Source organism: Lactuca serriola, chromosome 6 (genome assembly GCF_051521515.1).
Source record: "Lactuca serriola cultivar US96UC23 chromosome 6, Lser_US96UC23_V15, whole genome shotgun sequence".
Taxonomy (NCBI): domain Eukaryota; kingdom Viridiplantae; phylum Streptophyta; class Magnoliopsida; order Asterales; family Asteraceae; genus Lactuca; species Lactuca serriola.
In genome coordinates, this window is record NC_136413.1 from 57557866 (window position 1) to 57580552 (window position 22687).

Consider the following 22687-nt stretch of genomic DNA (forward strand, 5'->3'; position numbering starts at 1 on the left):
GTATGTAAGATGGAAGTTTGATGGGTGGGATGATCAAATATAGATCAAAGAAACATGAAATTTTTATTGTTATTTAAATTCATTCATAAACCTAGACGCAACATACCTTCATTTTTCTCCAGACAAACTGCATCTCCAATTAATTACACCCCATTCGCATACCAGATTAATTAATGCATGCTATAGAGAAAACCTGGTACAGACAGTTCCTTTCCCTTAGAAGGAACATAATCATGGATCCCAACTTACTAAATAATTATCACCAATTCCAGCTACTTAAGGCGTCTTGCCCAGATATAACAGCTGGTTACTTATCATCCTTGTGGGATCTAATATACCAGTCACATCAGCAGAAGCAGTACAGCAAACCTATGCCATGGATTGGGATGTATATCGCATTAGCATCTCTGTTTTGTATCCTTGCGATGGTGGCTGATCTATTACATGGACTGAGGAACAGAAAACTATGGTTTCCATGTAAATATTTCACTCTGAATGCTGCTTCTCTCACTGTGATAGCTGTTGCAATAAAGCTACCCATGGATCTAACTAATCTAACGCCAGGATATATCGACCAGGGTGCAAAGCTTGGAAGCACGAGCTTTATGTGCACCATGATGGCTAATTTATTGCCATCTCTAGCAACCATGGACAGCAAGGAACTTTTCTCAAACATGATAGCTTTAGGTATTCTGGTAATCACCTTGGTTGTCAATGTTTGCATTCAAATATACACGGGAGTTCTCTTCTATTCTGTAGATGATGCCAAGCTCCTTGACAGTGAAATACCGTTTATTTTAAGAGTTATTGTTGTGGCCATCTTTGTGGTTCCGATGCTCATGTTGCTGATAATATATGCATGTTCATCTTTAGCAATTCTCAAGTCCAAAGAGATTCTAGAATCCAAATACGAAGCAGCTCATGAAACAAATTTAAAGAATCAAGAGTTGCAGCAACCAGGAAGATTATTAACTGTTGAGAAGCTAAAGCAACATGTGAGCAACTACTGGATCATGGCAGGAACTGGAAGCCCCCAGTTCATGATCGCTTGCTCAACTACAACCTCTGCTTCAGGGGTAATATGTGTTTTAAGCACTGGCATAATTATATATCTCTTGAGTTCCCTTTTTCAAAACCTAGGAGACCACAATTCAGATTATAAGTGGTCAATGTTGGTGATTTTTACAATACAATCTATCGGAACCATATTGGGTACAATTGCCCCACTTGCCAGGTGTTTTGCAGCCTTAAGCTTTAAGTTCTCAGTAAAATGGATATGGAAGCAAGTTAAAATCTGTAATGTAGAGAGCTACGGGACTCTGAAGTTACATGATTGGAAACATAGTAGTGTACCATTCCCATCCAGTGGCCGCAATTGCAAGGTTGTCATCCAGTTTTTGAAAATCCTAAGTCTCAGCATTTGTATAGGATTCCAGAAGACAGTCGTGGTAGCATGCAAGATCATAGCAGTGATTCCAATTCTGATAGCCGTGATTCCAATTTTCTTTGTGATATGTTTCGTGTATTGTTTCCGTTGTTTGAAGTGGTTAAAGGCCATGTTTAGGGCCACAAGCACTGTGTTGGGACAAAATCCTGTGCATCTAGGGAAAGATAAAGATCTAAGACAGTATGTTTTGCAACTTCAAGATGACATTGAGTTTGCTGATAGAACACTGAAAGGCATGTTAAAATCTGTGAATCGCTTGATCCAAAAAGCTGAACAACAACCACCCAAGAACCTTATGAAGCTTCTAGTGGAATCTAGAGGTTTTGAAGGAGTTGAAAAGATTGACAGCCATCTTGTCTCGCCTTTACTTTCAGAAGAATATCTCAACTGTTGGAGTTTGCCATTGGTAACTCTGACATCCATCGTCATGTCTCTTCCGAACATCCAAAAGAACAAAGTTGATTGCTTGGTGAGTGGTGTGAGTGAAGGTCTTGTATATGTCAAATTTGTGGAAGAATGCCTGAATGCTACTGATAATCATGTAAGAATTCAAAAGGCAGCTAAAACTTTGTGGGTAGAAGTTGAAGTATACCACAAATGGTTAGGACACAAGCTGCCAAAAACTAAGCCTAGAGTAAATATACCTGGGCATATTCTTCAATGGTTAAGGAATACAGCCAAGAACATGGTCATCAAGGTAGAAAGTATGGATATCCAAGGCCGAAAGGATAATTCAAAATACAGTTCTATTTGTGCCAATTCAATGTATCGTATCACTGAAACAATCTTGCTCTCCTACCATGAGAACATTGAAGAGGTTAGCCAAGAGGAACTATTTGCAGAGTTATCATCAATGATCGCAGATATATTAGCTGCTTGTCTCACCAACTTACCCCAAGTCATTATAAGGAAATGCCACACAAGTGCCATAGAGAAAAGGGAGGCGAGTGTCCAAGCTGCTGCCCAACTTCTTGGTGAGACTACACAGATAATCAACAGCCTTCAAGATCGTGAACTTCCAAGCTTGAATCCAAAGGACTTGGCTTTTATTGATAAATGGCATTCTTACTTAAAGCACCCTTTTCCTTGACAAGCATTTATGTTCTGCAAGTAACCAGACGTCCAGACAAGTTCATAAAGATTTGTCATAAATTTTAGTACTTAATATGTAGATTTTGTCCATGTTTATTTGCTTTCCTATGTTAGTTTATGAGCCTCCTTTCATACTTGTTTTGAGTCTGTGTTTGTCATGGGGTTTCAAAGTCATTGGGACCCTTGCTCAAACAAATTTTAAATCTGGTGTTATAAAATGTTAATAACTTATTGCACATAAAATTAAATTCATATAAGTTTTTCTAATGGTCCTTTTTCACTCAACATATATACTCTCCATTTCTCCTAAGCATTAAGTGGATGTATTTGTTTGTTGACGATGGTTTGATGAAAAAATTATTAAAGCGTCTAATATGGAGGTTTTTTGAGATGGTAATTATTTAGAATCAATCTCATAAAATGTTTCTTACTATTAGATGGTAGCTTTTGGGGTCAATATATATTATGAACAATTTTATTCCATTAAATGTTTTTTCCTTTATTTTGAGTTTTGTGTTGTGTATTAATCTCTAATATTCGTTAATGATCCATTTTAATTCATTAACTATATTTTTAGAGCTTTATTATTTTTGACTAATTAGTATGTTTTATTTTAACGAGCCATCGGCCTATCAAACTCTTTCGGCTAACGACAATCCACCACACAAAGAAGCGGTGAGTGAAAAAGACACTTATTTAATAGTAACTTTATAGGTTGTTTCCTTATATTTCTCTTATAATATGGTTTCATGAATGAGATATATTTTTAATTCGACTAATGATCATTAATTAAACATATGAGGACACATGTTGTATTATTTTCTTTTAAATATAATAATCATATTACATATATAAATTCATGTTCCTTTATAAAATTTTATAGTTATATATGAGGTGAGTTTTAAATAATATAAAATTATATGATTTAAATGAATTATCTTTAATTAATTTTAAATGATTATTTATAATTAATAAGATTCTTTAGGCATATCTATCTTTCAGTTTAATTATCCAATTTTAAAAGATTAAAATAATATTTAAAACTAAAGATAAACCCTAAAATCAAAATTATAGCAAAAAATCCTGAAACGTGAAAATTGGCGACAGGCGCACGGTGTCTAAATCTAGATGTCCACCAATACTTCCACCTCCCGCCTCCATTGTCGTGAGTTCCTCCATTAACACCGATGAAATCGATTTTCTTTTTTCTTAAAATTTTATTTTTTTAGATTCTATCAGTTGAAATCGATTTCTTTCTTCACAAAAATTGATTTGTTGAAATCGATTTTATTGCTTCTTTTCTCATCTGTGAAATCCATTGATTATTTGAAATCGACGTTGAAGGATTCAGAATCGGAAGTCACAGGTTAATCAAATCGTTAAGAGTTTCAGTCTCAATATTGAAATCGATTTGGAAGTTCTGGAATCGGAATTTGAAAACGGTAATCATTCAGAAGCAAAAACGAAACTGAAATTGGAATCGGAGCTTGCAAGCATTCGGTGATGTAGGCTCGTATGTTACAACCGATTCACATTCAGAGTTTTGGAATCAGAACTTAAAATCCTTCGAATCAAAATCGGAGATATGCGTTTGGTGTTCAAGGCTCAGGTTTTTCGTCTCACAATCAATTTTTGAATCTCAAAATTGAAATCGCTTTGAAATTCATAAACGATTCGAAATCAGAACAATCTCATCGAATCGTTCAGAATTTGGATGTCATCGGAACGCTGGGCAGTGTTGATTCGATGGCAAACTTGATTTTGACTTTTACAAGTCAACTACGTGTTTTATCAGATTAAATGAAGAAGATGACTTCATTTACAATTTCAGCCCTCGGAAGTTACAAAGATTGACAGAATTATCCCTGTTTCTAAATCCTTTACTAATCCATGGTTTTAACCATTCAGGGCATCTCATGTTTACAATCAACGCCAACAACCAGATTTTGATCAGAACCGACAGTTCCGAACGCAAGGATATCTACCACAATGTTATGGACAATTTTGGCTACTTATCTACTCTAATAAATGAAGGTTTTTTGTCACATGTCCTCTTCTCCTTCATTTGGACACATGGCATTTTCTAAAAATTTTAAATTTTTTATTTTCCATTTGTCATTTTATTGTATTTTTCATTTTATGAAATTAAAATTCCACATTTAATATCTAAGGTAATATATATGTAAGGTATTTATTAGAAAATGGTTTATATATGTAACTAGGTGTGAAACCCGTGTATTACACAGGTTGATTTAAAAAAAAAGATTAAACATTAAAGTGTAAACATAAAATATTTTTTAATGTATAACTTTAATATAAAGAAGATACATATTTATTGCAATTTAATATCATATATATATCATATTTAATACTTTACATATATAAATATATGACTTTAATTTTAAAAATTGAAATAAGCCAAAAATTGACAAGTGGATAATATTTATTTCAAAAATACCACAAAATGACAAGTGTCAAAATTAATGAGAGGTTGACATGTGGCAAAAAAAACCTTCATTTATTAAGGAGGATATTTAATATTTTACATATATAAATATATGACTTTAATTTTAAAAATTGAAATAAACCAAAAATTGACAAGTGAATAATATTTATTTCAAAAATACCACAAAATAACAAGTGTCAAAATTAATGAGAGGTTGACATGTGGCAAAAAACCTTCATTTATTAAGGAGGATGTATCCAATACATTAAAGTCTCATTAATTTTAATAATTCAAAAAATTTCTCATTTTTCTTCTAAATTCAAACTTTTCAAATTGTTAAAATTTTATATTTAATTTTTTTTTAAATAAACTCATGTAATATATGGGTCTCACACCTAGTGGTTCTAATATAGGACTATGGTAAATGAGAGGAAGCAAAACCAGGACCTCCAGCTGGATGCGGTAATGAATGTTTTTGTAAAATTCTTCTACTTTCTTTTAGTTGGCATTGACATATTGGGAACGTTTGTGCTTGAAATTGGAATGATTTAGTGCTAACATTCTACTGTTACTTTTTTTGGAATGATTTTAGTGCTAACTTGCTAGTGTTAATTTTACATTCCAATATTCTATCTTTGACTTCAATTTCACCATTCTACTCATAAACTTTTTTTGCTATTAATTTTATTTTTCTTTTTCATTGTCGACTATTTATTTTTTAGTTGTAATCTAAGTTTTGTATTATCTATGAAAAATGAATAGTATGAATATTTGTTTTTGAATCTCGAAATTGTAGCTAGTTGGTTTGTTTATCAACCATAGTAAATTTAGTTTATTCAACATGATATAGGTTTTAATTGCTACCTTACCTCTTTGTTTATACAATTTAATTTTATTCTTTGAATTGCCTTGTACTTTGTTGTGGCAATTTATGAACTAACAACATCACATGGTTGAAGTAATTTGCTAATATATGTATTTCTTGAGATTTTACATAATTTTTTTGTCCTCTAAATGTTCGATGAAATGTCTATAAAATCTCATCTCTTTCATTGTAGTTTTAGGATTACATTCTATTCTGTCAGAATATATTCTGCCAGAATAAAATCTATGTATTCTGTCATATTTTATGTATTCTACCAGAATATATAAAGTGATAATTAATTGCAAGTAACATGTTTTTAACCATTATTAGTTGTTGTTGTATTTGTGATAGGAATGGCTGGAAGAATGCATTGAAGACCTAATAGGAATAACTTGAAGAATGAATAACGTTTGATCATACTCACAATTTTAGAATGTTGTTATTTTTTTAGAATTTTATTCATTTTTGTTGATATTCTTTTAGAATATGTATACTTATATTAAAATGTATAAGGCTTTTAATCTGTAAGAATATGTATGAATTTGTAGTTAAGTTCGGATGTATAAGAATATATTAGAATGTTGTTATTTTTTAACCTCGGATTCAAGAATGTTGTTACTCTTCAATAATATTCTAATAGATTAAATTTTGAAAGAACATCATTCTAACAAAAAAATATTCTGGCAGAATAAAATCGGTTATGTATACAAATTACGTTAGAATTAAAATTGAATTAATTAAAAAAATTCAGATTTTTAAAATTAGGAGAATTAATTATACATAAATATCCGAAAATTTCCTTTTATAAATGTAGTTAATTGTCCAAAATACCATTTTGCTAAAATTTGTATGACTATATGGTACATGGTATCCCATTGTAATATCATACACCCTCAAATCATATACATTGATTAATTTCATCCGTTGGTCCAGATCTGTGCATTCTGGCACACAATAGTTACTAAAAACAAAATAACCTAAGCCTATATATATATATATATATATATATATATATATATATATATATATATAACTACGTTTAACTATTCTAACTGATTATTGTGTGGATAGCATATGATATGAGAATTACTAAAAGAATAAGTTGTTTAGTAATGCGAATACGTTCAATCTTACAAAAATATCGTTATTTTCATGCATTCTAGCTAATTTTTATTTATTTTTGTTCTCACACATCGTTTTTCACTCATTTTCATTCTGACAGAATACGACTCAATAAACATTCTGACAGAAATTAAAATAATAATAATAAGTGTATAATAACCTTATAGACGATTTAATTAGTGAGAATGTGTGTTAATAACAATAGTTATGTAAAATTGAACGTATTCACATTGTTAAACAACTTATTCTCTTAATAATTCTCATAGCATACGATATCTGCACAATAATTAGTTAGAATATATAATACTTAAGCCTATATATATATATATATATATATATATATATATATATATATATATATATATATATATATTAGGATGTACGTGTATGTGTATGTTTGCCGTTTAAAAATAATAATAATTAATAAATTGTTTGCTGTTTATTTGTTTAAAACCTATCAGTCTTATCCAATTATTTAGTTATATTATTTCAATTATTTAGTTATATTATTTGACGACCGTATGTTATAATTTGCTTCCTTTGCATGCCGGTGGAAGATATTCATAAAAAATTGATTTTACAATGAGAAATTAAATATTATCTAAATTTTATTTCTACTTATCTTCTTATCATATCAAATGTTCACATGTATCACATTTAATGACACATTTAATGAAATTGATAACATTTTAGTCTACTTGTCACCATTTAATATGGATAGAAACAATGTTTTAAAAACTGGTTTTTTAATTGAACTGTTCGGTTAACGTTTTCCGTTTCAACCGGTTCTATATTTTTATATGTTTTTAATTATCCTGAATACATTGATTAAAAAATGTCATCTTTTTAGTATTACAAACATAAATGGAATACAACATATAAAAACAATGATTATAGAAACCAAAATCAAACAAAGAAACCCAAAATAAACACAAAAATTCAAGACTATCCGGTTCAATCCGGTCCATTCCGGTTCAATTCAACCGGTTGAACCGGTTTTTTACCAAAACCGGCCGGTTCAATTTGGTCAGTAAATCGTTATAAAACCGGTCCAAATTGAACCGTCATCACCTCCGGTTCCCGGTTCGACCGGTTCAACCGGCCAGTTAGAACCGGTTTTTAAAACACTGGACAGAAGAATAGTAGGAATAATATCAATATACCATTCATCATAATTAGACTAGATAGTGTAATGTTTTGGTTTCTTTTTAAACTTATAACTCATGTTTCTAACTTAATGACTAGTCCATATAGTTGGAGACTTTTTTTGAGTTACATGTTTGTATTCACCAATGTTAGAAACTTGGACTCATAATGTTTAGAAGTTTAAATCTTTTACAAAAGTGTTGTATTACCAGCCTACAAACGAACTTCTCAATCTTGACAACTTCAGTTTTTAATGCTACATTTTCATGAATAGATAAACATCCAAAATCATAACTATGATACATATACACAAACATAAATACATCAGAAACTTCATCAACTCTATAACCAAATTCCCAAACATCTTTCTCAACCATTTATGCATATCTATCTAAAAATAATAATCAATTCAGTTCAACTAAACCTGTTTTAGCTCCAAAATCCATGACACACATTCGACAAGCAGCTCAAACTTTTGGTGTATGCCAATGTTGAAGAAGACTTCCATCTTCTTCATGAAAACAGTGACTTCCTCTTTGAGACAAAAGGAGCCCGCACACCCACAATATTCTGCCAGGTGTGCAGCTTTGATTTGCTTGCATTTTAAACAAACCAAATCTTGAAGATGATAAAGTCTCTCTCTTTGGCGAACTATCTGAAGAAGAGCATTTTCCATGACTTCACGATTGTAAGGTTGACCACACTGTGGGACCCCACATCTCCATTCTTGAGTTAGCAAGCCTCTGTCACGACATAAGTCTAGGTCTCTACAGTCGTTGCAGTAGCTGTAAATATTATATTTGTGGGCCCATGTCAGAAATATGATTAGAGTTTAGAAAATTTTGTATTTTTATTTTTATTTTTATTTTTACCTGCAAATGACATTTGGCAATGTGAAGGAAAAGGAACAGTCTTGAAACTGTGCCTCTGGAGCAAACTCCCTTACACGTACATACTTCAACAGATTCTTCCTCATGATCTGTATTTTATTTCAAAAACAAAAAAATCAAAATCAAAATAGCAAATCAAAAAACATAAAGTAAATACAAAAAGAATTAGTTATTACCAGAATATCATGCTGCACATTCTGGTCAAGAACAAGAACAGCACAAACATGCTTAATAAATTCAAGTGCAGGATCTCCTTTATAAACATTGTGTTCGCCTTCCATAGATTTCCCTTTTCCTTTCGTGTGAAGAACAAGATCACGAACTATTTTCAATAGTTTATCCGTGAAGTAAGAATTAACCTGTAACAAAAAAATGATTTCACAATTAAACCAAAACAAAATATTCGGATTTTGCAAGAATATATAAAAAAAATTAATAATAATTTGTAATTCGAACCTGTTCCCTAAGATGTTCAGTGATGCATGACTCGAATGATTCAGCAGCAGCAGCTGTGATTGATGGAGTGCAGGAGTCACTGTTTCTTATAGCTGCTCTTTTCATGGTTTCATCTTGTGTAAACTTCCATGGGAGGTGCATGAACTCAGTGACTATAAAAACGAAATGATCCTGTAAAATAAAAAAGAATCTAACTGGTTTCAGATGACAGTTATATATGATAATACATGGAAGGGGTAAAATTGTAAATTGTATGACCTGAGTCTCCTTGGGGAGGTTTTCTGCTATATTCCAGCTGGAGACTAATTCCACTTGAGGCTCATCATATGTGTTATCATCTGTTTGATCTAATTTAGCCTGAAGTCCACCATAGTTGTACTATCATAAAATAGCAAAAACAAGCATCAGAGACAAAACCTTTGTTAGAATAAAAACAATATAAAAATAACTATGAAGTAGCTAACCTGATCCATGAATAGAAGTGAGTGCCAGAATTGCATAGGTTCAAGCTCAATCCACTCAAATAAGTCTCTAGAAAACCATTAAACTTGGAGATCAGAGAATACAATTAAAAAAAAAAGGAAATGGTTGTAGAGTTTTAAGTGGGTTTGGTATTTCTTGGATAAGAGAACAACCTTTCTTGTAAAGCTTTGAGTAGACTATCACAGTAAGCTTGGGCTGCAAATAAGTCTGACTTTCCAGTGTCAAGTATGACTTTTGAGAAGTTAGCAAATATAATGGTGGCACCCAACTTTCTAAATTCAGACAGCAGTAGTGCAAACACCTTTTGCATCACCTGTATGTTCATAATCAATAATCATACCCTTGTCAAATACACTGTCTTTCACATTTTTCTTCAACTTAACTTTTTTTCTTCAGATTAAATAATACCTTGTGAAGCATTCGATGAAGAGCTGGATCATGAAGAGCTGACCTTGGGCTATTTACACAAGTCAAAAAGTGTCAAAACTTGAATAGAAATACAAAACATGAATTTTTAGAAAGATTAATATAAATAATTACCTGCAGAGCCATCTGTATAAATGTTGCAACATTGCATCAGCAAATATATTTCCTGATGAAACCGCATCAGCAAGGCATCTTTGAATCAACTGTTTGAGGACACGAAATGCAGATGAACATGATGTGGCCTCATCTAACCCTAATTGTTCATTGGGAAGATGTGATCCAGAGGTCAAATCATGGTCAAACCCAAATAAGGTACCTCCCTCCATTTCATTTATTTGGTTGCTTTTTAACAGAGCATTTACAGCCAGGTGATGAATCTGTATCAATTACAAATATGAATTACAACATTTGGAGTTTAATAGTTTAAATTAAGGGTGAAAAAATGGAAATTGCATACCTTTAGCTCAACTGTGACTTTCCTATAAGCACCTGGGTAGGTGAGAACAGGTTGATTGACCTATTTTTCAAAAGAGATGTTAATTGGGTCATTAAAGAACCATATAAAAATGCTAGTTATTTATTAAATCCACTCAATAGTTTATGTAGTTCTTGATACTGACCTCATCAGAGTAACAAGTTTCTTCTTCAGTATCCCCTCCAAGATCTGGAATTCCATTATCTGATACCCAAAGTATCTGCATATGTTATAAAGAACTTGAGGTAAATTAATGGATCTGATACTTGTTAAATTTATGAAGCAAATTGTGGATGATAGCAACATTACTTTACTCTAACTACCAATATGGGCAATGTACATACTGCTAATATTGGCAATGCACCATATTTTTACCAATAATAGCAACATACTTCACTCCCGTTGCCAATATGAGAGATATACCTTACTTTTTACCCATAGTGGAAACAATCTTAGATTCTACTACCAATACAGGCATTGTACTTTATTTGTTAAATACTATTATCATTGATTAAGAAATATAAGTACATTGCTATTGTGGTTAAGGATTTGTAAGCATGTTGCTATTATGTGTATAGAAGATGCTATTATTGCTATTATCAATAAAAGAAATTGAAACACGTTGCTTTTCGGTGTAAGGGAATGAAAGTAGATTGCTATTATGCATAAAAAGGGTAACGTATAATAGTAAACTAAAGACAACCTGTTGGTGATCACGTAATGCTCTTGCAAAGAAGATATCTGCTGTGTGTATAAGCCAATCCAGTTCAAAGTTGCCTAATGGAATCTGTCGAAATTGAACAATTATACAAAACTTATAAATGAGAAAAATGGAAATGAAAATCAGATATATTAATATAAATAATGTTACATGGGAATATCTGGAAAGAGAGATTCTTTCATTCAACCAGCGAGGTGATGCAGCACAACGTTGCATCCCAATTTTTGCAGCAAAAGATTGCCAGGCAAGAGTGGGATAGTGACAATCACGAGCATTTGAAGGAATAGAAACACATGGAAAATCATCTAAAGCTCTTATACTCAATTTCATTAACTTAACATCTGGGCATTCGATTACACCAATTGCAGGTCCATGAACCTCATCTCTGTAAAAAAAAAAAAAAAAAAAAAGTTAAAAGTTTATGTTACTCTTTCTTTATTTATGTTTAGTATAATTTTTATAATATCAAAAGACGATGTAATACCTAAATTCACTTATGGTTCTTTGAAAGATCCTTTCAGCATCTTTAGGGGTTCCAACATACTCCACCTGATAGTTTCCACTTAAAAAATTAAGATTTACTTCAAAAAGAAATTTTGAGTTTAAAAAAGCTAAACCCCACCTTAAAATTGGAGGAACCTCTGGACATGGAAGATTCAACTGATAAAGCTTGGCAAGCTTCACGAAACTGTTTATCTAAAATATTGGGAGTTAATTCTTTATTCTGGAAGGGGTTGACAATTACTGCATGGATGACTGAAGATGAAGGAAAGTATACAACATAGATTCCCCTTACTTCAGATATGCTGAAATGATAAATATACATACAAAAGAAAATTAATTTTCACCCTTTTTTTAAAGTACCCGATGTATAACAGAAAACTGAAAGTTACCTATGATATAAGTAGAAGAAAGGAATTGGAGATTCAAGATAAGAGCACTCTGTAGTGGTTTTCATATGCAACTCACTCAGATTCCAACCCTCTTTTGCATTTCGTTTTTTAGCTGATTTATCCACTTTGCAAACACATCCAATTTGGAGAATTGAACTGAAATCCAACCCGACTTTTGTTTCGTATATTCCCTGAAAAAGTATATACGATAAAGTTAGCTTAACAAGTAATTGAATAATCAGATAAACTAAATAAGTTATAATTGAACGATTATAACACAAATATGATAATAAACTCACCTCCACTTCAGGATCTGCTAGGTGAGCAGCAAGTTTCCTGCTTTCTGTCTTAAACTGATCTTCATCAACTATGACCTATATAAAGTGTACTTATTATTAACCTCATTACGATTTTTGTTATTTCGAATGTAAGGGTAAAAAGGTCATTTTGTTTCATTCAAACCGTTTGTTCATTCCATACAAGAAACAGACCTCATGTGTATTATACTTCATCTAGAAAGACATGATTACCCATACAGGACTTGATGGAGAGGAAAAAAAAACATCCCCTAAATGTAATATCAATAGACCTACCTCAATGAGGTTGTGAGAATGGTGTCCATGAGGAAGAATCTTGTTGACACGTCTTCCAGGAAAGTCTTCAGTTACAGGAGCTTTAGAATTAAGGTAAAAAACTCTTGGAACTTTTATAGCAATCTTATGCATCATTCCATCAACAACAGCCCAAGCAAAAAACTGTCCAAGTTCAGAACTTGGAACAAGTTGAATTATCTGGCCGAAACAATAATTACAAAAGAGTCAGGGGCATAATGGGTATAAATATAATGGGTACAATTCCAAATGCATGAGAATATATTACCTGCCAGTGGCTACGTGTAAGGGCTAGTTCGTGTCTTTCAAAGTACGAATTTACCCCTGTTCTACCCTGAGCTTGTTTTTTATTTGACACACCACTACGGATCTCAGTAACTCCATTCCTTTGGGTATTTTTGTCCAAACTGTCCAACTTTTGTTTCTTCTTTTTTTCACGAACTTGTTTCCATTTTCTTTTTCTTTGATTAAGCCATCCTTGGTAATCCACATGACTGTCTATATTATCCTCCACAGGGATATCAACCACTGGATTCATGCTTTGACCGTGGTCCACTTTTTCCTTGGAAGAGCTTGTTTTACCGTTATTTTCATAAGAACGAACAACAGGTCTAGGGGTAGAATTGGAAGATTTTCCTTTGCTCCCGAAATCCTCCAAGTCCACAACTTCTTGTTTTTGAAGTACATGTTCTTTTCCATTTGTGTCGTTTCTCACCTCCTCTTCATTGGCCTTTTTCATTGAACTAAACATGACATTTAATTTTCTTTGCCTCATTTTGTCATCCTTTTCACGAACCTTCTTGTGTAACCATGGAGGATGAACTACTCTTGGAACAGGATTTGAAACCTGACATAAATGATTATACTCCACTGTGAATACAGTTTTAATATATAAAGTATAACCGATATTGGTCTCTATATGTAGAGAATAAAAAATTATGAATATTATTACTCCATAAAGAGATTATTAAAAATGTTATACCTTCTGCATTGCTGCAGGAATAGTAATGGTTTTTTGAATAGCAGAGCTAAGACGTTGCTTGTAATATTCCCAGTCAATAATGGACCGAATGCCAATATCTGATGAGATTTTACACCACTTTTTCACATAGAACTTCATAATTTCTGCAAAAAATAAATAAATAAACATGTATATAAGTTTTTGTAGGTTTAAATTATTTAAACAATTTAAACATAAAGGCCTAGAGGTTTTTTACCTGGGTCAGTTTCAAATATTGCAACAGGAACTGCACGTTCACTCACCGGGGTCCCCTGTTGTCATAAAGATTAAAATTAATGTCAATAGTAGAAAATTTTAACCAAAATAATAAGAATAGAAAACCAACTTTACACATGCTTAAAGCTCTAAACTTTATTTATTATCTTACTTTTACACATGCTAAAAGCCCTATATGTTATTGAGTGCAATTCATATTACGCGTTTAAAAATAGACAAATTGCTGTAAATAGCAACGTACTGTAACTTTTTTATCAATAAAGGCGTTGTACTTTACTTTTTACCCATAATAGCAACTTACTTTTGTTTTTACCCATTATAGCAACATACTTATATTTTTTTTACCAATATTATAGTCAAATGTACTTTATTTATTAAATATTGCTATTATCAGTAAAAAAATGTAAATATGTTGCTAATAAGGGCCAAAATAGTAAGTATGTTTCAATTTTGTATAAAGAAAATGTAAGTTTGTTGCTATTGTGGAATAAATATTTGCTATTAATGTTAAAAAAAAAAAAGGTATATACCTTACTATTATAGGTTAAATAGTGTAAATATGTTGCTAATAAGAGAAAAAGGTAAAGTGCATTGCCTATATAGGAAAAATAAATAAGATATGCAGTTACTTCTCGCAATTTTCCCTTTACACATTATTTATAAAATCATATTTTACAAATCTAAAATCCTGAAATGTTATCTCGGTTGCAAGATTATGGAAGTAGAATGCACAAATGAAGATATTTAAAAGTAAGTTTTTTAAAGATAAATTACACAATTACCTTTGGTTCGCATGCAACTACATATTGGCAACGAAGTCCTTTGTCTTTAACCATGGTATCACCAAGAAAATCAGCCAAACGTTTTGCTGTGGTTACAGCACATGATTTCTGCACTCCATAATCTACTAAAGACTTGCTCATTGTGCTCGATTCTGATATGTAATCAAGCAATTCACTATCTGCAATATCATTGCCTTGATTCTGAAAATATATACTAATTAGTAACAAGACCAAAATAATATACAGAAAATTGCAAAAACTCAGCAACTTACTTTGCTCTAGCTACCAATATGGGAAATATAATAAAAACATGGTAGAAAACTTTGAACAAAAGAGATTGAGAAAACACCAGAAATGGCAAAAATGAAGTTTGGTTTACAAATTACATACATCAAGAAGATCAAGCCAGCGGTTTGCAACAGAAGCAACTGCAGAATAGCATTCCTCTAAAGTTGACCCGTGAAGAAATTTGTCAAAGAGCTCAGCCTGAAAAGAAAAGTATATCAAGAATTATGAATAAAATACATGAAAGTCAATGTGAAAAAAACCATAAAGTCAAACAAGTTTGTTAGAGAAAGAGAGTGTACTTGGAAAACTTTAATGAGCTTTAGTTCACCCCTTCTCTTTATCTCAAAACCTTTAAGCTCAGCAAGGGTACCATCGTCATTAAAAACAGCATACCTTTTTTTAATCAATTTATTCTCTTCTTTAGAAGCAGGAAGAATCATTGCCTACATTCACAATAAACATCATGATTAATAACTAATAATTGTCAAAATATGATGTCACTTTTGGGATTCAACTAATTACCTTATATGGTCCATCCACTTCAAATTCAATTGAGCATTCACTGTGTGTTGTATATGTTCTGTTGATAGGATCTTTGAGAGTCTGATGAAAAAATTGAAAATAAGATGTTTGTAGTTTGTACAATATATATTTCTAATAAGCTATACAAAATATAAAAAGAGGATTTATATTTTATCTAACCTGGTATTGGTCATTTGTGTTGTTTCTTGCCACATCAACATTGAGCATAACACATGGATATGAAATTGTAAACTTCTTCTTTGAGTCTCTGTGATCAAATTTTCATAAAAGGGTATAACTGTCAACATCAAATCATGATGATCATTTTCCAAATGAATAACTAGGTATGAAAAAGAGGATACCTAAATTTAAAGGTAAAGTTTTCCGGGAATGACCCTGGCAAAACACACCAGATACCATCCGTATCTAATTCTAGAGGTTTTCCAATTTTTTTAACAAGTTCATGGGCATTCTGGATTATTTTTGCACCAGTATATGTAACAACTCCAGCCATTTCCATTGAATACCATCTTGCACCTCTGTAACAATATCATTTTATTTTTACATTAAATAGCAAAATACAAATTCCATATGTACATGATGAAATGAAACTTAGTGTAAAAAACGTACTTGCGCATGACATATCCATAGAAGGAATTCAAAATACATTTATGAGCAAGCTGAAGAGAGTCATAGAGAACCACCATATCCTGCAATATTAATAAAAAACTATAAAAACCCTAAACACTAACAATTATTATTACTTATTACAGTATAAGATGTTTTAGTGAAGATAAAATTACTTGTGCTTCCTGGATCTTAATAGGATTTCCACTAGCTTTTGCTTCTGACAACTTCCCTTTCCATAATTTATTAAGCCCTTTATATTCATATCTTCTATCACGAAAACTATAAAGCACAAAAAAAAAACATGTTACAAAAACAAATGCAGACAATTATATTATCAGTCTAATTTGCAAAATTGGTTAAATGCTTGCCTTCTGACAGTATCAACATAAAATGCATTTTCACGCATGCAAATCCCTGCTTCTCTAGTTTCAGTAGTTGGCTTCTCAAGCACTCGTTTATACGCCTTTAACACACGCATCACAAAATGTTATAATAAAGAATGCTGACATGTCATATCACATAAAATTTAAAGTTTATAATATGGAAAATTATATATACCTTTTGGCAGTATTTCTTTAAACGATCTTTCAGCTTCAGTTGTTGATCCACTTTAGGTAGCTCAAGGAAGGACTTTGATTTGAATCCATCAACAGCAACAACTTCAGATTCAATTTGCCTCTTCAAATGATAGTAATCACTAATACCCAAATTTAAAATCAATAAATAGCTGTTGGTAAATTATGTTAAAATAGAGGGGTAAATCCGTAAATAGGGTACCTTCTCTTTGCTGTGTATGTCTCCCCACGCCACTTCCATTCAAGTTTCCTAAGACAAGTCTTCCCAGGGCGATTGAAATCACATGCAGTGCACACCTCATCTGTAACTATTGATGGTGGCTGACATGGCATATAAGTATTGTTAGGTAAAATATACATATGGCAATGTCCTTTATTTTTATCCATAAACATAATCTAATATCATTATCTTACCCATAATAGCAACATATTTCATGTTTTAAATTGCATATATTGGTGAAAAGAGGAAAGTATGTTGCTATTCTCTGCAACTTATCCATTATTTTAACTTCTAAAAGAACTCATTGATGTGTATACCTGAAGTCTGTTTGTTAATATAATGTTGGGATACATAGCAGCAACATCAAGATGATAAATAAGAGGACATTCTTCACGTGTAGGTTCATCTCGTAATGATGCAAGCTGCAGAAATAAATGTTTCATAGAGACTTTAATTGACCAATAAAATACAAGATTATCAATTAACTATTAACATTACCTTTTCTGTAATAGCATCCTTTACTTCATCGTAATTTGAGACTGTTTCAATGTCCATTTTACCCTCCACTTTAATAGCATATTGAAGATCCCGATCAAGGTTTTCGATAAGTTGCTGTGAAAAAAATATATAATTTAAACTTTTTAGTCATCAGCCCAAGTGATTAATAACTGTAAATATTAAAAAACCATAAATGAGTTGTAAATTACAGTGAAAGCAGATGAATCAAGTTTGAAAGAAGTTGGAAGGTCAGATCTGAAAACACCAGTTTCCAAACACTCCACATGGCCACCAATGTATGTCTCACTTTCCAAAAGGCGCCCATTGTGGAACTTTTCTGCTTCAGATTGGTGCTTGTTTGGACATACAACATTTGCCACATATGCCTGCATGCATGTACATTAACACCAAAATTCATGTATAAAAAGAACATGATAAGGTGATATTTCCTGCAATTTACCCTTATATAATATGTCCAAACCACATACCTCAACCATGAGGAGCATTTCACAGAGGGTCCCACTTCCTTTACGCAAGACTTCATCAGGAGGCATTGGTATTATAGTTGCAAGAGAGAAAATGAAGGGATGAACATATGTCATATACAAGTAGTATGTTGATACAGCATCAGATACTGAATATGAAGCCATCATCTGAAATAAACCAAGTTTTTATTTTTCCGAAAATGGAACATATAAGAATTGTTCTAGAAAACTTAAAATGTACAATACCTGTGGTTTTTCCATTGCAAAACGAACCATATCTTCAGGATTTACTTCCAATGGATCATAGCCCAATTTGGCTTTAGTGACAGCCTGAAATCATTGTAGAGGATAAATCCAGTTGTAAATTTGAACAATATTTGAATATTGAAATGAATTATAATAATGATAATAATAATAATTACCTTCAAACCATGGCTTCCTTGAGGTAGATAACTATCACGTTTGACCCATGCAAAACAATCCAGATGACATGCAAATTTAGCACGACATTCACCTTGCACTGTGTCACATTGAAACCCTAGCTCCTGCAGCCCAAAAAAAAAATTGACCAATAAATAATAATAACAATCATTATTCTAGTATATTTTAAATTGGCCTTCAAATAGATAACTTGAGAATTTAACATTGACATACATCCTTCATTATCAGGCCATGATGAGCTGCCCTTCTTTCCATGAATGGCCAATCAAAAAAGTCACCATTGTATGTGACATAAATACCAGGTTTCACCTCTGCCATATGAGCAAACCATGATTTGATAAGTTCTTCCTGCAAAAAGAAATTAAACTCTTGAATCAGAGGATGCATATCAGGTACCAGATAAATAAAATCTAAAGGAATATTCAGAAATCACACCTCATTCTTCACATTTGTCACTTTAAAGTATCCTTCAAATTCAGCTTTTGGTGTATATTCCAAATCCTCTATATCTTCACCAACACACTGTAACAGAACATTAATAGTGAATACCATACATCAGAAAAAAAAAATCAAAAATAGTGATGTGTTTATTGTACCTACCTCTCTATTAATAATCAAATATCCTTTTCCATCAACCATGTATGAAATCATCATAACTAAATCATATTCAGCATCTGGAAATTTTAAAGGAAGCTTTGTTGTTTCTATGTCAAATGCACAGACATGAACTTCAGCACGTTGCAGAAGATCATGCCTCCTCTCTAACTTAACTCCATCACTTGACACACTAACATCATACCACAATCCGGATCTTACATCTGATAAAGTATCATCAAGAGTAAGATAAAGTGAGATGTGTTACATTTTATAAAACAATGATATGATATAAAAGAAGTTTATTATAAGATAAAGTTTTCACCATTGTCAATGGCAAAACGAACATGATAAGGCACATCATACTCCCGTAGATCAGAGATGCAATCTATAAAATCTTGAATTCGTTCTTTGCTGTGATGTCAACAAATCAGGTCAGCAACTTATTTAATTTAGAAGATTAAAGATTTAGCAATTGCTACAATCTCACTTTCCATCATGAAATGCATACCTTTTGCCTGACATTATGGACTCATATGCCTCTGAAGCATTAAACTTTTCTTGATTTCTTTCAACCACGTGCATCAGGTCACGCTTTACATCCATCAATTGTTGTACAGTGTCAAATGATATCTTTAAGTAAGTTTTCCTCAATCCAGAAAGATGGTTTTTCTGCCATTAGCATAGAATAAATTATAAGGGAATCAATAATTATTCAAAATAAGCTAGCATAGGAAAAAAGACAATAGACAGACAAACATAAAGCATAATACAAGGACTTACAAGATCAAGGTCCTCTTTCTCTACTATTTGAATATCAGCAATTTTCCCTTCATATCTTCTTCTTAAATATGCATCAACATCCATTTCCATCTTATCCTATAAGTTTAAACAGCACGAAATTTGAAAAATTAAATGAAATGACATAACCCAATGATTGGTTTAGCATAGGTCTCAAGTTATAGCCTCGGAGCAAAGCCCATTTCCATATAGGCATACCTTCGTAGCAGCATAAAAATAAGGTCTGAACTTGTACTTGGCTTTAAAAGTCGAACCATCCTATTATCAACATCAATTAGAGATTAAATATCACTTCGATTATGCTAGGGTAAAAAATCAATTATATAAAAATTCACCTGGCAAACGAAATATAGATCGACACAGCTATATTCTCTCTGCGTATCTTGGTCCTCCCATGATGACTATATAGAAAAATGAAATCGAGTCAATGAGGTCCAACCATGCTTCAATTCAGAAATGATTTCAGGAAAACAGAACTGTATGAACTTACAGTAGAAAATGTGAGTAGCCAGCCGAGGCGCTTTTCTCCTTCGGTGAATAGATCAAAGCCGAGCTTGGTCTCGAGCTTTTCTTCGGTTGATAGAATGAGTTTCTGCTTCTTTGAAATCCTTGTGTCTTTGCGGTCTGCTCTTCTTCGATTATCGCCGTTCATTTTTGGAGAAGTGTTACAGTGAATCGCGTAAAGAGATCTGGATTGATTACAACGTAGATAGATGTAAAGAACCCTCGATGAAGGTGGATTTGGGGCGGGGGATGAAAATGAGAGGGAGAAATGGCTGCTAAAGTTTTCCCGCTCTTTTGTCAATGTGATATGTAGACTGTGGAGTGTGGAGTGTTCCAAATGACGTTTTTGTCCCTCCGATTATAAAATAGATAGATCTGTCGTGAATCGTTGAACTTGTTTAATTATCAAGTTCTGTAGACTGTGGAGTGTTTCAAATGATGTTTTTGTCCCTCGGATTAAAAAAATGGGATAATGATTTAAAAGGATAAATATATTAGGGTAATATATTTTTAATTTTATACATATTTAGTCCTTAGTATTTAGTTTTTGTTTCAAAATAAGTTTATTTTTGTTTTTGTACCAATTCAGTACTTATGAATGATTTATTTAGGGTTTTCGCACGACATCTAACATGGGACTATCATTGATGAGCTGTTTGGGGCTGTTGATGTTTATGTCTATCGCGGTCTCGACTGTTTGGTTGTATATGTCTTATGGTTTGACTTAGGTTTTGTATTCCAGACGTCATAACTTCTTCATATGATATCTGATTTTAACGATTTTTATATTTTCGTGTTCATTTTCAAGTCTGGTATAACTTTCGTTAAGATTACTCCTGTTAAAATATAATATGTTTTTACTTACGATTTTATAAAAAAAAAAACATACATACATGCATTCATAAAAAACGTATGAATATAAAGATCATAAATAAAAAATACATTACTTTTTAACGAGAGTAATCTAAACGAAAGTTGTTGTAGACTAAAATACAAATGCATAGATATAAAGATCGTTAAAATCCAAGATACTATGAAAAAAGTTATTACGTTCAAAACACATAACCTAAGCAACCAAGTAGTCGAGATCACGATTGACATAAGCATCAAAAGCCTAAAACACCTCGTTAATTATTGTTCCACATAAGATGTTGTGAAAAAATTTTAAAGAAAACATTCATAAGTATTGAATAAGTAGAAAAACAAAAAAAAATTGCAACAAAAAAAATTAAGGACTAAATGTGTACAAAATGATAAATATATTACCCTATTAAGACATTTTACCGGCTAACCTGAAATAACTGATCATAAGGACTAAATGTATATAGTTTAACAAGTTGAAGGGGTAAATGTGGACAAAAAATAAATTCAGTGACCCAATGTGTATAAATCGAAGAATATATTACTCTTTTAAGTCATTGTCCCTTAAAAAATAGATAAACATCGAGAGATTTTACTGTAACTCTAACTCATTTAATTTCTTTTGTCCAGATCTTTCTAACATCTTTAAAGTTTTAATCTCTCAACTAGTAAATAACCAGAAAAACTAGTAGTTGAGATGCAAAATAGTAAAATTCATAATAAGTTTAAAGTAGGGAGTCAAAAAGTCTCGTAGGACCCGTTTCCGTAGGGATGCACTCCATGTCCCATTTGCTCTCGTTTACATCCCTAGTTTAAAGGGAAAAATAGGAGTTAGGGAACGGGGGAGGGATCATGAGAAGAAAGTAGTAGTTTAGGGCATTTTATAATTTAAGGAATAATCGAAAAACTGAAAATAAAATCAATTAGTTTCAACATTGTATGTCCGGGAAAGTGTTGTCTGAAAAAGTGTTGTATCGGAAAGTATTCTGACTGAGAAAGAAAGAATGTTGTTTATTTGTACACCTAATTGACCGTGCCAAATGATGAAAAATGATAATATTACCATGTTGGTATATATATGCAATGATGGATTAAGTTGCTGAATAATTATAAAAATATACAAATTATCATACAAAATCAAAATTACACGATAATCATTTAAAAATCCAAATAAAA

The 22687-nt window shown here is 32.0% G+C and overlaps 2 protein-coding genes and 1 long non-coding RNA gene across 4 annotated transcripts; 2 read left to right on the forward strand and 1 right to left on the reverse strand.

Moving 5' to 3' along the window:
- The first annotated feature begins 233 nt into the window (after positions 1 to 233).
- On the forward strand, positions 234 to 2537 carry LOC145059790 (uncharacterized). Its single transcript, XM_079007575.1, has one exon. The coding sequence runs from the start codon at positions 234 to 236 to the stop codon at positions 2535 to 2537; it is 2304 nt and encodes a 767-aa protein (XP_078863701.1).
- A 1085-nt stretch (positions 2538 to 3622) lies between these two features.
- Positions 3623 to 6437, forward strand: LOC145059202 (uncharacterized). 2 transcript variants are annotated; one of them, XR_013686679.1, is made up of 4 exons: positions 3623 to 3704; positions 3891 to 4573; positions 5399 to 5447; positions 6202 to 6437. It is a non-coding gene; the product is annotated as an uncharacterized LOC145059202 (long non-coding RNA). The 2 variants fall into 2 exon arrangements; XR_013686678.1 differs by lacking the exon at positions 3623 to 3704 and having other exon boundaries at positions 3711 to 4573.
- Positions 6438 to 8305: 1868 nt separating this feature from the next.
- Positions 8306 to 20935, reverse strand: LOC145058540 (DNA polymerase epsilon catalytic subunit A-like). The gene is made up of 47 exons (XM_079006435.1): positions 20637 to 20935; positions 20482 to 20547; positions 20345 to 20404; positions 20129 to 20224; positions 19857 to 20017; positions 19671 to 19759; positions 19352 to 19569; positions 19187 to 19273; positions 18965 to 19099; positions 18733 to 18855; positions 18557 to 18640; positions 18314 to 18478; positions 18035 to 18211; positions 17826 to 17939; positions 17645 to 17749; positions 17310 to 17428; positions 17091 to 17229; positions 16901 to 16995; positions 16706 to 16811; positions 16533 to 16612; positions 16265 to 16441; positions 16083 to 16170; positions 15903 to 15983; positions 15680 to 15823; positions 15483 to 15578; positions 15093 to 15293; positions 14291 to 14345; positions 14056 to 14198; positions 13342 to 13920; positions 13056 to 13253; positions 12762 to 12836; positions 12463 to 12653; positions 12192 to 12375; positions 12054 to 12118; positions 11720 to 11954; positions 11552 to 11635; positions 10994 to 11068; positions 10831 to 10890; positions 10488 to 10750; positions 10356 to 10404; positions 10100 to 10260; positions 9929 to 9995; positions 9723 to 9842; positions 9465 to 9635; positions 9185 to 9367; positions 8991 to 9097; positions 8306 to 8903 (listed from the first exon to the last, which is right to left on the reverse strand). Exons 1-47 carry the CDS (start codon positions 20796 to 20798, stop codon positions 8537 to 8539), a joined length of 6600 nt encoding a protein of 2199 aa, XP_078862561.1. The 5' UTR covers positions 20799 to 20935; the 3' UTR covers positions 8306 to 8536.
- Positions 20936 to 22687: the final 1752 nt, after the last annotated feature.

Excerpts from the sequence above, each read along its gene's own strand:
- LOC145059790 (XM_079007575.1), top strand. The coding sequence starts at position 234 with ATGGATCCCAACTTACTAAATAATTATCACCAATTCCAGCTACTTAAG.
- LOC145058540 (XM_079006435.1), bottom strand. The coding sequence starts at position 20,798 with ATGAACGGCGATAATCGAAGAAGAGCAGACCGCAAAGACACAAGGATT. Across the intron at positions 20,018-20,128 it reads AGAAAGAGGACCTTGATCTT|AAAAACCATCTTTCTGGATT; the intron begins GTAAGTCCTTGT and ends TGCTAATGGCAG. Across the intron at positions 17,230-17,309 it reads ACATACACAGCAAAGAGAAG|TGATTACTATCATTTGAAGA; the intron begins GTACCCTATTTA and ends TTTGGGTATTAG.